At 41.9% G+C, this 16,331-nt stretch overlaps 1 protein-coding gene across 5 annotated transcripts in view; it reads right to left on the reverse strand.

The window, feature by feature from the left end:
* Positions 1–16,331, reverse strand: part of LOC122559472 (xylosyl- and glucuronyltransferase LARGE1) — a 513,835-nt gene that overhangs the window by 17,669 nt on the left and 479,835 nt on the right. For all 5 annotated transcript variants that reach the window (XM_087997513.1, XM_087997515.1, XM_087997511.1 and 2 more), the window contains one exon: positions 3,160–3,323. In XM_087997513.1, coding sequence (XP_087853639.1) covers positions 3,160–3,323 — 164 coding nt within the window. The remainder of the gene's footprint in view (positions 1–3,159; positions 3,324–16,331) is intronic.

The raw sequence follows: 16,331 nt of genomic DNA on the forward strand, positions 1-16,331 counted from the left end.
CACAAAAGGCTGCAAGTGAATGGAATTGAATTTGGATTCTTAACCAGGTTAGACAATTGGTTTAGTGGTAAAGAATAGGGAATGGTTACGTACTTGAAATCAAAGGAAGAGACTAATGGTGTCCCAGAAAGATTTGTGTCAGGGCTGCAATTATTCACCATAATTACTTATAACAGATTATAGCCATATCTCCAAGTTTGCTAATGACACAATGGTTGAGAGTGTGGCACTGGATAAGCACAGCAGGTCAGGCAGCATCCGAGGAACAGAAGAATCGATGTTTCGGGCATAAGCTCTTCATCAGGAATGAGGCTTGTGGGCCGGGGGGCTGAGAGATAAATGGGAGGGGAATGGGGATGGGGCTGGGGGGGAAGGTAGCTGGGAATGCAATAGGTAGAGGAAGGTAGGGGAGAAGGTGATAGGTCGGAGAGGAGGGTGGAGCGGATAGGTGGGAAAGACGATGGACAGGTCAAGAGGGCGATGCTGAGTTGGAGGCTTGGGACTGGGATAATGTGTGAGGAGGGGAAATGAGGAAACTGGTGAAAGCCTAGTTGATTTCAAAGAAACAATGCTGGGTGTTATGTTAAAGAGTGGAACACAAGATTACAAAGCGAGTGACAGACTAAGTGGGAAAAACCATGACAGTTACCTTTACACACAAACAAGTCCATTTTGGACCCAGGTAAAGGATGATTTAAGAATGTTATATCTGACAAAAAGTTAGAAACAGTGGAGGTGCAACGGAATTTAGATTTCCACATGCACAGATCATTAAATGTATTTGTCAGGTACAAAACAAAATCAAAAAGGCAAATTAATTGTTCACCTGTATATCTAAAAAGTTAAGAGCATAATGTGAACAAAGTTTTCCAATAGCAGTACAAATCACAAGGACTATATAGTGGGCACTGGGCTTATTTTTTTGCTAGAATCTCTACAGTGTGGAAACAGACCCTTTGGCCCAACAAGTGCACACCAACCCTCTGAAGAGTAACCACCCCAGACCCATTCCCCTACCCTAAATTTTACCCCTGACAAATGAACCTACCCTACACATCCCTGGACACTATGGGGCAATTTAGCTTGGTCAATTCACCTAATCTGCACATCTTTGGACTGTGGGAGGAAACCCACACAGACACGGGGAGAATGTGCAAACTCCACACAGACAGTCGCCCGAGGCTGGAATCGAACCCAGGTCTCTGGTGCTGTGAGGCAGCAGTGCTAACCACTGAGCCACCGTGCTGCCCCACTGTATCCTTGAAAGGAATAGCGGGCAGATATGTCAGAATCCAACCATGCTCCAAGGGTTACATTTTGAACCAATTTCCCCAAGACGTAGATTCCTCAACCTTCTCTCAGCAACCCCTGGTCACGCTCACTCAGAATCATTCACATTTCAATAAGATTGACTCTTGTTCTTCCAAACTCTGAAGGATATGGGGCCAAACTGTTCAACCTTCCATTGTGCACAGGAAACAGCAACTTTCTCCAACCTGTTGGTACTTCTAGCACTTTTTCTTCTCAGAAATAGGTAATACTTTGTCAAAGGAGAAAGTGAGGACTGCAGATGCTGGAGATCAGAGCTGAAAAATGTGTTGCTGGAAAAGCGCAGCAGGTCAGGCAGCATCCAAGGAGCAGGAGAATCAACGTTTTGGGCAAAAGCCTTTCATCAGGAATGCACAATGTGACTACAACTATAGTGTTGTGTCCAGTTCTGGTCACCGGATTTTGGAAAGGACGTGAGGGCCCCAGAGAAGGTGCACAGGACGTATAGGAGAATGGTTCAAGTGATGCGGTTTCAGATACAAAGTTAAGTGACCTACTAATCTGGGGTTATTTCCTTGGAGTGAAGGAGGTCGCAGGGCAATTTGGTAGAAGTGAACGTGGGGTTATGCACTTCGGCAGGAAGAATGGTGGAGCTGAACATTATTTAAATGCTGAAAGACTACAGAAAGCTACAGAACTGAGGGATCTGGGAGCCCTTGTCCATCTTAAAAAGCTAGTATCCAAGTTCAGAGGGTAATAGGAAAGGTAAATACAATGTTGGCCTTTACTTCAAAGGAAATAGAGGTCTCGTGAATATTATACAAGGTGCTGGTCAGATCACAGCTGGAATACTGTGAACAGTTTTGGCCTTTTATCAAATGAAAGATGTACTGGCATTGGGAACGGTCCAGAGAAGACTCTCTTGGCCAATACCTGGTATGAAGGCACTATCGTTTAAGGAGAGGTTGAGTAGGTTGGGCCTATACTCACGGGGATTTAGAAAAATGAGATATGACCTTATTGAAACATAAAAACTGTTCAGAGACTTGACAGAGTAGATGTGGAATGGTTTCTCCTTGTGGGAGAGTTCAGGACTAGAGGGCATCATCTCGGGATAAAAGGTGGCACACTTAGGACAGAGATGAGCAAGAATTGCTTCTCACAGAGGGTAGTGAATATGTAGAGCGCTGTAGCACAGACAGCTGTTGAGGCTGGGTCATTAAGTATATTCAAGGCTGAAATAGACACAATTTTAATCAGGAAGGGAATCAAGGGTTATGGGGAAAGACAGGAAAGTAGAGTTGAGGATTACCTAATTGATCTCATTGAACAGTAGAGCAAACTTGATGGGCCAAATGACCTATTGCTGCTCCCATGTTTTGTAATCCTGTGACAGGTTTAGTTAAGGAAGACGCAGAAAAACTGTCTGCATTAGCTCATGGTGTAAGGACTAAAGGACTCAGATTTTAGGATTTGGGCCAGAGGCGAGAGGGCCTCTAAAGTTTTGCACAGCAAGTGATAATGTAGAACACTCTGCCTACAGGGACAGCAGTCGAGATGATGAATACTCTCAAACAAAATTTGAGGAAAATAAAATTGCAGGCCTATGGGAATAGAGCAAGGGAATAGGATTGACTGGATTAGTCCTCAGAGGGCTAGCAGGGACTTGGAGGGGGGGAATGGCCTCTTTCTGTGCTCTCATGACTCTATGAACTTTAGGATTGGTTAAAGACAGGTGAGATGTCTGGTGAATGTAAGGGGCTTATGGGTGAGTTGTTGACACAGTTTTGTTGTCATTGAGAAATGAGGTGACAATCAGTGTTGTAAGGACGATACTCAAGAAAATGGATTCACCCTTCAACAGAACAAGGTAGGAGCAAATGTTCTGACCTGTCCATTGAGAGCTGAGCCACCAGAGTAACCTCAGTGTCTTCAGCAGAAAGCTCAAACTCGTAGTGCAAGAAATAGAGATGAGTGCGATGGACAGTGAATCGCTCCCTTCGGAATTCATAGCAGGGGTCATCCTCATCCAGTTCCAACAACTGCTTCTGAAGCTGAAAGACAGAGAAGGGATGAACACTAAGACAAAGGTAAAATAAGAGAAATGCTTTTCCTTCAGTGGGGCAGGACACTCACTCAACCAGAGATTCCACACCCATTGGAAGTGCTGGGCCTCTTCCAACCCCCCCTCACATATGGCAAAGGTCACATTCGGGGGATGCTATCTGGACCATGTGCCTTCTCAGGCATTCTCTCTCTCACATCATAGTTTCGATCACATTGCCATACCAGAGACACTTACTTCATTTAGTTTTAATCGCAAACAGCGTGGCATGGCAAGCATTATTTCCAAAATCTCTTTCATAGGATTTGGGCAATACTGACATCCCCGAGGGCCCTTGAACTGAATGGCTTCCTAGATCTTTGCAGAAGGTCATTAAGAGACAACCACAAGGCTCTGGGTCTGGAGTCACGTGCAGGCCAGACCAGGTAAGGATGACAGATTTCCCTTCCTGAAGGATACAAGTGAACCGGATGGATTTTTATGGCAATCAATGATAATTGTCATGGTCTCCATTATTGAGATTAGCTTCCAATTATAGATTGATTCATTTGAATCCCTCCCAAAACATTGGATTGGGTATATACAGTTCTACATCAGTGACATTGCCACCGTGCTAATGTCTCCCCATAGCTGCCTGTGCAACGATCTGAGATATTTAAGAGATTAGTTTCTTACAGCAGAAACAGATTTTCATGGGTGTGTTCTGTATAATGTGACAAGTAAATCAGGATAAGCTGGTAGGCAGAGTGGGTAGCTTTAAAGTTTTGTCAAAGCGGGGGATGGAAACAATTTCTTCTTGCTGCGATCTGGAATGGAATGTCCTGAAGCACAATCAATAGCAATATGCTGAAGGAACTGAATGTGCGCTTGAAAAGGAAATATTTTCAGGACTAAGGGAAAATAGCAGGGGAAGAGGAACAAATTAACCAGTGCTCCCAAACAGCCAGCTGAGTCACAACAGGTTGAAAGCTCTCCCTGGTGTACTATACTGTGACTGTGCTCATTAGGAAAGTGACCATTGTATAATTTTCCTGTGTACTTCTTACATTTCCCCACCTCATTTGCTTCTGAGGGTTTTCAAACGCATGTCCGCTTAGAAATACAAAACCATTTCATAATTCTCATGTGTCTCCCGACAACTTATGAATTGATGTGTTTCTGGACTATGGGAGTGATATTGAAGGGCGATTGAAAAAAAAAACATAATTTTTGCTTTGGAGAAGACACAATTTCCTATTGTAACAGTGATACCAAAGCTGGTTGCAACTGTTTTTTTTTTGGCCAAGTGTATCAAGTCAAAGCAAAATAACTAAACTCCATTTTGAAATTAAACTGTTGAGCTGTTAGATAACATAAGCCTATCAGCAGAGTAAATGATGCAAATACAAGCTTATCGGAGGACTTAAGCATGGACAAATCTGTCCCAACAGGATTTATGGATTCGCCTCATTAACACACCAACCACAACAACAGTCAGCTGTTCCCCTCTACCAGATCTTGCATCAATTTGGTACAGTCATAACAATTCTATGGGCTGTAAGGGTACAAAAGAATAACACTCCAGTATACTGCATATTCTGCAGTTTCCCTCTCTCGCCTTCCTTAAGTAGCAGAGTGATATTGTGCAGTTACCAATTGAGACACAGGCTCCTGAACTTGGGAAAATGATAGTTTGAGCATTTGGAATGTTGCCACCTCCTTCTTTTGAACATAGTGATGGAAACCATCTGATCCGAGGAATTGGTCACTCTTTATTTGATTATTTCCATTAATTTGATGAGTCCGTCTCCCTGATTCAACATTAGTTTCACACTGAACTCCTGCACTTGAGTACACGCGACAATAAAACCCAATTATAAATTCTAGTATGCCTATCGTCTTCCGTTACAGTAAACATCGAGGCAACATTAATTTTGAACATTCCCCCATTTCCTGCTTTTCATCTACAATTTCAACACGATCTGTGTGCTCTGACCACCCTAATGTTCCTAATGTAACGGCAAAAAGAAGATTTGAGTTTATTTTAGTATCTCTTGCAGGTTTCTTTTCACACTCCCATCTTGTATTCCCGTACCCTTGTCTTGGATTTCTATCCAAATAATCATTCGATATCTCATGGGTTAAAGCTGACTTCACCACATTTCTAGGCATTACATTCCAAACTCTAACCACTCACTGAGTGGAAGAGTTTTTCTCTCATGACACCCTTATTTCTTTTGCACATCACGTAAATCTGTGCTCTCTTGTTCTTGTTTCTTTCATGACTGGGGCCAGCTTCTCCCTAAGTACTCAATCCAGCCTGGTCATGATTTTGAAAACCTCTATAGATCTCCCCTCTACTTCTTTGATCCTCATAATTGATGCTGTGCTGGAACCATTCTTGTAAAATCGCCTCCGCACTCTCTCCAAAGCATTCACATCTTTCCTACAATGCAGGGGCCATTACTGTACATAATATTCCAGTTGAGGTCTAACCAGTGGTACTCTGTGTCCTTCTCACTGGCCAGGATATGTGCTACATTTTGCACTTTTGTATACTCTGTCTGTTCAGTTTTAAATGTCCCTGGATGTTTTCTTTAGCAAGCAGAATTCTTTTCTCTTAGGGATCTGAACTGTTTCTGTATCACGTTCAATCCTTTTTCCAATATGGAGCTTCAGTTTTGAACAGATTTGCCCAGTTTACTGCAAACAGTCTCTGACTCTGCACATTGAAGTCAGTCTCACCTAATTTTTGAATTTTAGTACAATGTTAGACCAAAGCGATCTTGGGGTAATTATTCACAGATCCCTGCAATCACCAGAGAATGTGAATAGGATGGTTAATAAGGCAAATGGAACACTTGCTTTCATCAGTCGTGGGATAGAGTATAACAGCAAGGAGGTAATGCTGGAGTTGTACAGAGTGTTGGTTAAGGCACAGCTGGAGAACTGTGGGCAGCTCTCGTCCCCTCACTACAAGCAGGATGTGTTAGCACCAGAGGGGGGTACACAGGAGCATGTTGCTTGGGATGGAGAAACTGAGCTATAATGAGAGCCCAGGCAGGCTGGATTGTTTTCTTTAGAGCAGAGAAGACTGATACAGACATGATTGAGGTGTATAAGATTATGAGGGGTATGAATAGAGAGCAGCTGTTCCCCTTGGGTGAGGGGTCAATCATAACAGAACATAATTTCAGGGTAAGGGGCAGGACATTCATCGGGGATTTGGGGAAAAAAAATGTTTTCACTCAGTGGGTGGTGGGAATCTGGAATGCACTGCTAGGGAAGGTAGTGGAGGCTGGAAACTTTACAATCTTTAAAGAATATGCAGATGAGTACTTCAAATATCATAATATTCAAGAATTTAGGATAAGTACAGGAAGTTGGGATTCGTGCACTTTTAGTGGCCGTTATGTCGGTGCAGAGTCAACGGACCGAAGGGCCTTTTCTGGGCTCTATGAATCGGGTAGTTGCTCTATATTTCTCAGTTTCAACTGGTACTTTTGATTATTTTGTGGTCACTATTAGATAAGGTTTACACACCTTTAGGCTACAATCTAAATCTAACACAGTATTCATGACTAAATCTAATATAACCTCCGACCAGTTTCTGCCTTGTTGATTCAGGAGACTATGTTGCAGAAAATTAATCCTGAACAAATAAACAAACACACACATACACACAATATGTTTTTCCTCTTTCTAGCACACACTAGTTTTCTTGTCCTTGGCTGTATGAATGTTAAAATCCTCAATTGAGAGAAATCTACTTTGACTACATCTCTATATGGTTCTGTAGTTATGCAATCTGTTACTTCACTGCTAATACTGGGACATCTATATACAATTCCAGACACAGTCTTAAATCCTTTTCTATTTCCTAATTTTACACAAAGCTGCTACTTCCTGTTCATGCACTCTTACCTGTATGTTTATTTTGCAGTCATGTCTCTGTAATTTGTACTATTGAAGTTGAATTGACAATGGTAGTTTGTTCCTTATACCCTGAGATTTTGTATAAAGAACAACTTCTGGGTGTAACTTCTCGTCCGGACTTCTGAGCAGACCTCTCCAGTTTTAAACCTAATGTTGATCTTGCTGTTTGTGCACCTTCTCTGAAGCCGTAACTTGCTTTTACTTGCTCTGTTCTATCACTGTCTGATCTTTGTATGTTATGACCTGCTTGTACTGCACGGAAAACAAAAAATTTCATCGTGTCTATGTACATGTGACAATAGTAAATTAAATCAAATCAAAATCAAATCATGTTTCTTTATTGTCTCTGAAGTCATTTATTTCACATCTTTTAATTTTCCTTTATCTGTGTGCTTAAAGTACAATATCTGACTTAATTCAGGTTTTATTCCTTTGTTTGTGTTCAAAAGTGTTAATTATAGGACCTTTTTCACCCAAGTAAAACATTCCATTGACTGCTTTAAAGTGACTGTCTTATTCATCCTTTCCACTAGCATTCCAATTCAGTCAGAGCCTATCCTTCCTGTCCTAATACTGGTGCCCGTATCCCATTAAGTGGAACCATTCTTTCTCACACCAATCCTTCAGCGACATGTTCTCCTCACTAATCTGCTTATCCCTAAGCCAATTTGCAAGTACCATGGGTCATAATCCACAGAGTAAAATACTTGAGGTTCTGTCATAGAGTCATACAGCACGACAACAGACCTTTCGTCCAACTCGTCCACGCCGACCAATTATCCTAAACTAATTCAGTCCCATTTTCCAGCACTTGGCCCATTTCCCCCCAAACCCTTCCTATTCATATACTATCCAGCTTCCATCGCTTTCTCTGGCAGTTTATTTCATACATGAACCACCCTCTGTGTGAAAATGTCCCTAAGGTCCCTTTTAAATTTTCTCCCTCTCACCCTAAATCTTTGCCCTCTATATCTGGACTCCCCCACCCCAGGGAAAAGACCCTGTCTATTTACCCTATCCATACCCTTCATGATCTAATAAATCGCTATAAGGTCACCCCTCAGCCTCCGACGCTCCAGGGAAAACAGCCCCAGCCTATTCAGCCTCTCCCTGTAGCTCAAACCCTCCAACCCTGGCAACATCCTTGTAAATCTTTTCTGACCCCTTTCAAGTTTCAAACATCCTTCCAGTAGGAGGGAGACCAGAGTTGCGTACAATATTCCAAAAGTGTCTTAACTCCTATACGCGATACTCTGACCAATAACGGAAAGCATAACAAATGCCTTCTTCCCTATGCCGAACATAATCCCAAACAAAACTAGACCCAACTGACTGCTCCTGGCCCATGTCCCTTCAAACCTTTCATATTCATTTTCCGACCCAAATGTTTTTTAAACATTGTAATTGTATTCACATCCATCACTTCCTCAGGAAGTTCATTCCATACATAAATCACACTCTGTAAAAGATTTGGCCCCTATGTCTTTTTTAAATCTCACTCTGCTCACCTTAAAAATGTGCCCGCCCCCCACCCCCCATCTTGAAATCACCCACCCTAGGAAAAGTCAAGTACCATTAACTCTATCTATACCCCTCATTATTTTATAAACTTCTATGAGATCATCTCTCAACATCTTTCGCTTAACTGAAAGAAGTCACAGTCTATCCAGCCTTTCTCAAACCTTTTAATTCAGATCCTCATTCTCCAAATAGGATCTCATGCTGCTCTTTACTGTCTTGCTGGCCCTGGCATGGGGCACAGTAACTGGATCCCTCTCCTTCCTTTCAAACATAGTTTCGAAACAAATCGAGATTTCCTTCATTCAGGCAACATGTGTGGAACTTTCAACCCTGCTTGCAAAGATATTATCTGGCCCCCATGTTAGTGAATTGTTGACAGCTACCACATTATAGTGGGGAGGTGATAGCCTCGAGGTATTATCGCTGGACCGTTAATCCAGAGACTCAGGTGATGTTCTGGGGACCTGGGTTCACATCCTACCATGATGGTGGAATTTGAATTCATTTAAAAGAAGAGTCTAACAATGACTAAGAATCCATTGCTTGTTGTGAGGAAAAGCCCATCTGGGTCACTAATGTCCTTTAGGGAATGAATTTGCCATCCTTACCTAGTCTGGCCTGCAGACTCACAGCAATGTACTCGAGTCTTAACTGCTCTCTGGCATGGGTAGTAAATGCTGGTGTAGCCAATGATGTTCTTAACCAGTGAATGAATTTTTAAAAAATCCCCTTTTAAACCTTCTTCCCACTTTGGACAACCTCTTGGGCCAAGATGCACATTAGAACTTAGAACATAGAACATTTCAGCACAGTACAGACCTTTGGGCATTCGATGTTGCGCCGACCTATGGAACCAATCTGAAGCCCATCTAACCTATACTATTCCATTTTCGTCCATATGGCTATCCAATGACCATTTAAACGCCCTTAAAGATGGTGAGTCTACTACTGGCAGTCTTTGAACACAAGAATGTAAGAGCTAGGAGCAGGACAAGCTATGTGGCCCCTTAAGCCTACTCCACCATTCAATAAGATCATGGTTGATCTTTTCGTAGCCTCAGCTGCACTTACCCATCCTCTCTCCATAACCCTTAATTCCTTTATTGATCAAAAAACTACTTTAGCTTTAAAAACATTCAATGAAGAAGCCTCAACTACTTCATTGGGCAGGGAATACCACAGATTCACAACCCTCTGGGTGAAGAAATTTCTTCTTAATTCGGTCCTAAATCTGCTCCCCCTAATCTTGAGGCTATGCCCTCTTGTCCTAGTTTCACCTGCCAGTGGAAACATTCCCTCTACATTTTATAAATTCACTTCATAATTTTATATTTCTCTATAACATCCTCCCTCATTCTTCTAAATTCCAATGAACATAATCCCAGTCTACTCAGTCTCTCCACATAAGCCAACCCCCTCAACTCCAGAATCAACCTTGTGAACCTCCTGTGCACCTCCACTACTGCCAGTACATCCTTTCTCAAGTAAGGAGACCAAAACTGCACGTAGTACTCCAGGTGTGTCCTCATCACCAGCACCCTGTGCAGCTGCAGCATAACCTCCCTGCTTTTAACCTCAATCCCTTTAGCAATGAAGGACAAAATTCCATTTGCCTTCCTAATTACTTGTTGCACCTGCAGACCAATCTTCTGTGATTCATGCACAAGGACACCCAGGTCCCTCTGCACAGCAGCAAGCTGCAACTTTTTACCATTCAAATGATAGTTCGTTTTATTGTTATTCTTACCAAAATGTATAACTTCACATTTATTAACATTGTATTCCATCTGCCAGACCTTTGCCCACTCACTTAAAGTATCTATGTCCCTCTGCAAAGTTTCACAGTCCTCTACACACTTTGCTCTATCATTCATTTTAGTGTCATCTGCAAACTTTGACACACGGACCCAACTCCAAATTATCTATGCAAATTGTGAATAATTGCGGTTCCAACACTGATTCCTGAGGCACACCACTAGTCACTGATCGCCAATCAGAAAAGCACTCATTTATTCCCACTCTTCGCTTCTTGTTAGTTAACCTACCCCCTATTCATGCTCATACTTTACCCATAATGCCTTGCACCTTTATCTTCTGCAGCAGCCTTTTGTGCGGTAATTTATCAAATGCCTTATGAAAATCTCGATACACTACAACTACTGGGTCCCCATTGTCCACTGTGCTTGTAACGTCTTCAGAGAATTTCATTATGTTGGTTAAACTTGATCTGTCTTTCATGAACCCATGCTGCGTCTGCTCAACGGGATATTTTCTAACTAGTTGCCTTGCTATTTCTTCCTTGATAGTAGATTCAAGCATCTTCCCCACGACAGAGGTTAAGCTAACCAGTTTTAACTCCCCATGTTTTGTCTAGCCCCTTTTTTAAACAGTGGTGTCACATTTACTGTTTTCTAATCTGCTGGAACTGTCCCAGAGGAGAGCGAATTTTGGAAAATTACCACAAGTGCATTTGCTATTTCCCCTGCCATTTCTTTTAGTACCCTGGGATGCATTAAATCAGGGCCAGGAGACTTGTCTACTCTTAACTCTGTTAGCTTGTCCAACACTACCTCTTTTGTGATAATGATTGTTTTCAGGTCCTCACTTACCTTCATCTCTGTCATTTAATGGCATGTTATTCATGTCCTCCACTGTGAAGACCAATACAAAATACCTGTTCAAAGCCTCAACCATTTCCACATATCCCATCACTAAATACCCCTTCTCACCCTGTAAAAGACCGATGCTTACCTGAACCATTCTTTTTCATTTTATTTATTTATAGAAGCTTTTGTTATCTGCCTTTATATTCTGAACTAGTTTAGAATATAGAACATTACAGCACAGTACAGGCCCTTCAGCCCTTGATGTTGTGCCGACCTGTGGAACCAATCTGAAGCCAATCTACCCTACACTAATCCACTCTTACCATTATGCCTATCCAATGACCATTTAACTTCCCTTAAAGTAGGCAAGTCTACTACTGCTACAGGAGTGTGTTCCATGCCCCTACTATTCTCTGAGTGAAGAAACTACCTCTGACATCTGTCCTATATATATCACCCCTCAATTTAAAGCTATATCCCCTCGTGCTAGCTGTCACCATCCGAGGAAAAAGGCTCTCACAACCTATCTAACCCTCTGATTATCCTACATGTCTCAATTAAGTTTACTTTCATAATCTGTCAGACTTTATAGATTGTTTTTGTAGCTTTCTGTTGACCTTTGACGCTATTTTTACAGGTAACAAGTACATCATAGCTTTTGAATAAGATCAGTTTCTATAGAACCTCATCATCATCTTACCCGGGTTCCCTTTACTGTTTACAGAATCAGTCGCCCACCTTCATTCTAAACCGCTACTTGTCTCTCTTTGAACTGTGACCAAAGTCTGGAGCACATTGTTTAGGTCCTGATCCATCGCTGTTCCGAGTCAAAGGTCATCCAACTCCCACTCAGTCATTGAGCCAGAGCGATTTGTGGTGGAGACATTCACATGAGATGTTGACAGACATAAACCGAGTTGGCATCTTTCTCAAACTGAGAGACAGTCGGCGTAATGTTCATCTTAGCATTTCAATGGGGCCCTTCCCCTGGGGTGAGGGGCTTTCCCATGCATGTTTTTGGGTGACGGAAGCTGCTGGATCTTACCGGATTGTACCAGAACTCTCATGAAGTCCTCCTTTTAGCCAAGTTCCTGCATTTTTGTTCACATCTGCACCATTCACACCGAATAAGGGAGATTTTAAAATATCTCGAGTTTTCTTTGGTTTGAAATGTTCTGTTTCAAAATCTAAGGCAAGGGAAACTAATTTGGTTACACTACACAATGAATCTACAAAATGGATTTAAAAATGGATGCAGTGGGCATGTTTGTGGGTGAGACGATGGCCTAGTGTTGCTGTCATTGGACTAGTAATCTAAAGATTTGAATTCCATAAAAATCTAGATTTAAAAGTCCAATGGTGACCATGAAACCATTGTCGATTTTTGGAAAAACCCATCTGGTTCATTAGGGAAGGCAATTGCCATCCTTACCTGGTCTGGCCCACATGTGACTCGAGACCCATAGCAATGTGGTTGATTCTTAAATATCCTCTGGGAAGTTAGGGAGTTTTTAAAAAATTCATTCACAGGATGTGGGTGTTACTGGGTAGGTCAACATTTCCTGCCCATCTCTAACTATCCAAAGAGCAGTAAAGAGTCAACGACATTGCTGTGAGTCTGGAGTCACATGTAGGCCACACTAGATAACAAAGGCGGTTTCCCTCCCTCAATGATATAAGGGAACCAGATGGGTTTTTTGACAATCAACAGTGGTTTCATGGTCATCATTTGACTCTTAGAGTTACAGAGATATATAGCACAGAAACAGACCCTTCGGTCCAACCTGTCCATGCTGATCAGATATCCCAACCCAATCTAATCCCACCTGCTAGCACTTGGCCCACATCCCCTCCAAACCCTTCCGAACCATATATCCAGATGCCTTTTAAATGTTGCAATTGTACCAGCCTCCACCACTTCCTCTGGCAGCCGCATTCAATACATACACCACCCTCTGCATGAAAAAGTTGCCTCTTAGGTCTCTTTTATATCTTTCCCCTTTCACTATGCCCTCCCAGATTTTTAATTCAATCCAAATTCTACCATCTGCCGTAGCAGGATTTGAACCCAGGTCCCTCAGATCATTATTGGGATCTCTGGAATAATAGCCTAGTGATAATACTCCCCATGAGTCAATATGGTTGATGCTTAATCCCCTCTGAGCAATTAGGAATGCAAAATAAATATTAGCTTGGCCAGTAATGCCCACATCCCATGATCAAGTACAAAAAAATGCTTGGGACTGTAAAACACCTGAATGAAGCTGTACTGTCACGAAGCATAACTGGTGGAACGACCTGAGAAATTCAGTGATCAGATTTTCAAAAGTGGTAATGCATGAAACAAAGCAAATTAAATAATAAACACATTAAAACATAACATGTTTGTGCAGAAAGGGACAAATTTTGGGGAGAGATAGTAACCAGTGACCAAGCTGATTCAAGAACAGCTTCTCCCCCGCTGTTATCAGAATTTTGAATGGACCTCTTTAAATGTTAATGCTGAGCTCTCTCTGCACCTTCTCTGCAGCTGAACACTGTACCCTGCACTCTGCGCTGTTACCTTGACGCACTTGTACAGTACGGTCTGCCTGTAAAGCATGTAAGATAATACTTTTCACGTACCTTGGTACACATAATAAATCAGTACAGTTACGATTGAAAATCTGTTTCATTTCCTTTTAAATTAACGGGACACCGCAGGTCTGTATGACAGTCACGCACTTAATTGGCTTGTTCTTCAAGTTACTGTTTATTTGTTAAACAATTAAATTGAAAACAAAATTGAGGATGCAGCATTTACAATGGAGAGTGTGAAGTGGTCAGGAAAGATTTGGTGAAACGGGTAGCTGAGTGGCTGCAAAATTAAAATATCCAGCAACATGAAGTAAAACGGCGAAATATTCTCAGATGTAATGACTGAATGGGAAAAGGCCATTAAGGGATAAAAATCAGAAGCAGTGATGATGAAATAGTAAAAGATTTTAAATTACTTTTGGTTTTTTTTTTCAGTATTTACCAGGGAGTTAGGAATGGCCTCAGAAAATGAGATTAGACGTGATATAACTGCATTTAAAATACAAAAAGGGGATAAGTATTAAATAGAGTTATCAAACTCACAGACAGATAAAGAAGCTGGTTTGGACAGATTACATTTGTGCATTTTAAAAGAAATGTCAAGGAGAGATAGCTGGGCCACAATTGCACACACAGTATTTAATAATTCATTAGAAACAGATTTAGCACCACAGGATAACTGAGATTATGCCTGTATTAAAGAAGGACCTTGGACATGTCCAGAGTATTGTAAAGCAGAAAGCTCAACATTCATGTAGGGACGATAGAGAAGCAGATAATTGAAAAATATGTAGAAACCAAAGATGTAATTATAAACAGTCGTGTGAATTTGAAGAGGGAAGAACTTACTGGATCAACCTCATTGAATACGCTGCTGTAACAGAGAAAATATACAAGGATAATTCAGTAGTGGGAACGTTATCTGGATTTTTCAAAAGGCATTAGGGCAGCACGGTGACTCAGTGGTTAGCACTGCTGCCTCACAGCACCAGGGCCCCAGGTTCAATTCCAGCCTTGGACAACTGTCTGTGTGGAGTTTGCACATTCTCCGGTTTCCTCTCACAATCCAAAGATGTGCAGGTTAGGTGAATTGGCCGTGCTAAATTGCCCATAGTGGTAGGTGCATTAGTCAGAGGGAAAATGGGTCTGGGTGAGTTACTCTTCGGAGGGTCGGTGTGGACTGTAAGGGCCTGTTTTCCACACTTTAGGGAATCTAAATCTAACAAGCGATTATTGATAGACTAATGGTTAAGATCAGAGCATCTGGTCATGAGACCAGGAGAGAAATGGATTCAGTATAACTTCTTCAGAATGCTGAAGAGCCATACTGGATTTGAAATATTAACTCTGTTTCTCTCTCCACAGATGCTGCCAGACCTACTAAGTTTCTCCAGCCATCTGTGGTAGTTTCAGATTTCAAGCATCTCAGCTATTATTAGGAGAATGGATCGCCAGCTGGCTACAAGGCAGACAGCAGACAGCGGACTAAAGGCCAACTGTTCACAGTGACAAAAGGTGGAGGAAGGCACCACAAGGTTGAGTGTTGGGATCTATTGTTTTCAACAACTTATGTTCAAAGTTAGACTTTGGTAGCAAATAAAACGAATTATAAATTTGTAGACATCATCAACTTGCGCAAGGTGGGGCCGTAGCCAATACTAAAGAGGATTGGAACTTGCAGAACAGCCATATCATTGGCGATGGATTAACTCCAGTGACCATACCATTGTAGTTAGCTTTCAGTCAGCATCACAAAACTGATAAAACCCAAAAGAACTGCGGATGCTGTAAATCAGAAACATAAAAACATAAGCTGCTGGAAAAGCTCAGCAGGTCTGGCCCATATCTGTGAAGATAAATCAGAGTCACTGTTTCGGGTCCGGCGACCCTTCTTCAGAACTGATGGTAACTATGAAAATGTCAATTTACATGCAGAAGATAGGGTGGGGGATGGGGATAAGGAGGAAATGATAGGTAGAGATAGAGCCTAAAGAGAGAGAAGAACAGTTGGACTGACAAAGGGATGGGTAACGATCAGACGAGGAGAGTGAATAGCTATTCATGGGGGACAGTTAGTGGCTAACAATGGGTAATGTGTAATGGCAGGCTATGTGAAGTCTCCAACTTCTAAAACAACACAGGATTACATACGATGCGTGCACTGAAATAGGATGCTTGGCACATCTAAATCTAACTTTGTAACCACCTTCAATCCTTCTCCCTCAAAAGCTAGTTCAACTTCCCCTCAACGACATCTACAAAATTCACTTCAACCACTCCGCATAGTAGTGAGTGACATGTTCTCACTGCTCTCTGGGAAATTATTTTCTTGGGAACCATCTTACTTTGATGGGCTCTAGTTATGATCTTCCTCGCAA

Source organism: Chiloscyllium plagiosum, unplaced genomic scaffold (genome assembly GCF_037043375.1).
Source record: "Chiloscyllium plagiosum isolate Xiang-an unplaced genomic scaffold, Cpla_swu_hap1 HiC_scaffold_19, whole genome shotgun sequence".
Taxonomy (NCBI): Eukaryota; Metazoa; Chordata; class Chondrichthyes; order Orectolobiformes; family Hemiscylliidae; genus Chiloscyllium; species Chiloscyllium plagiosum.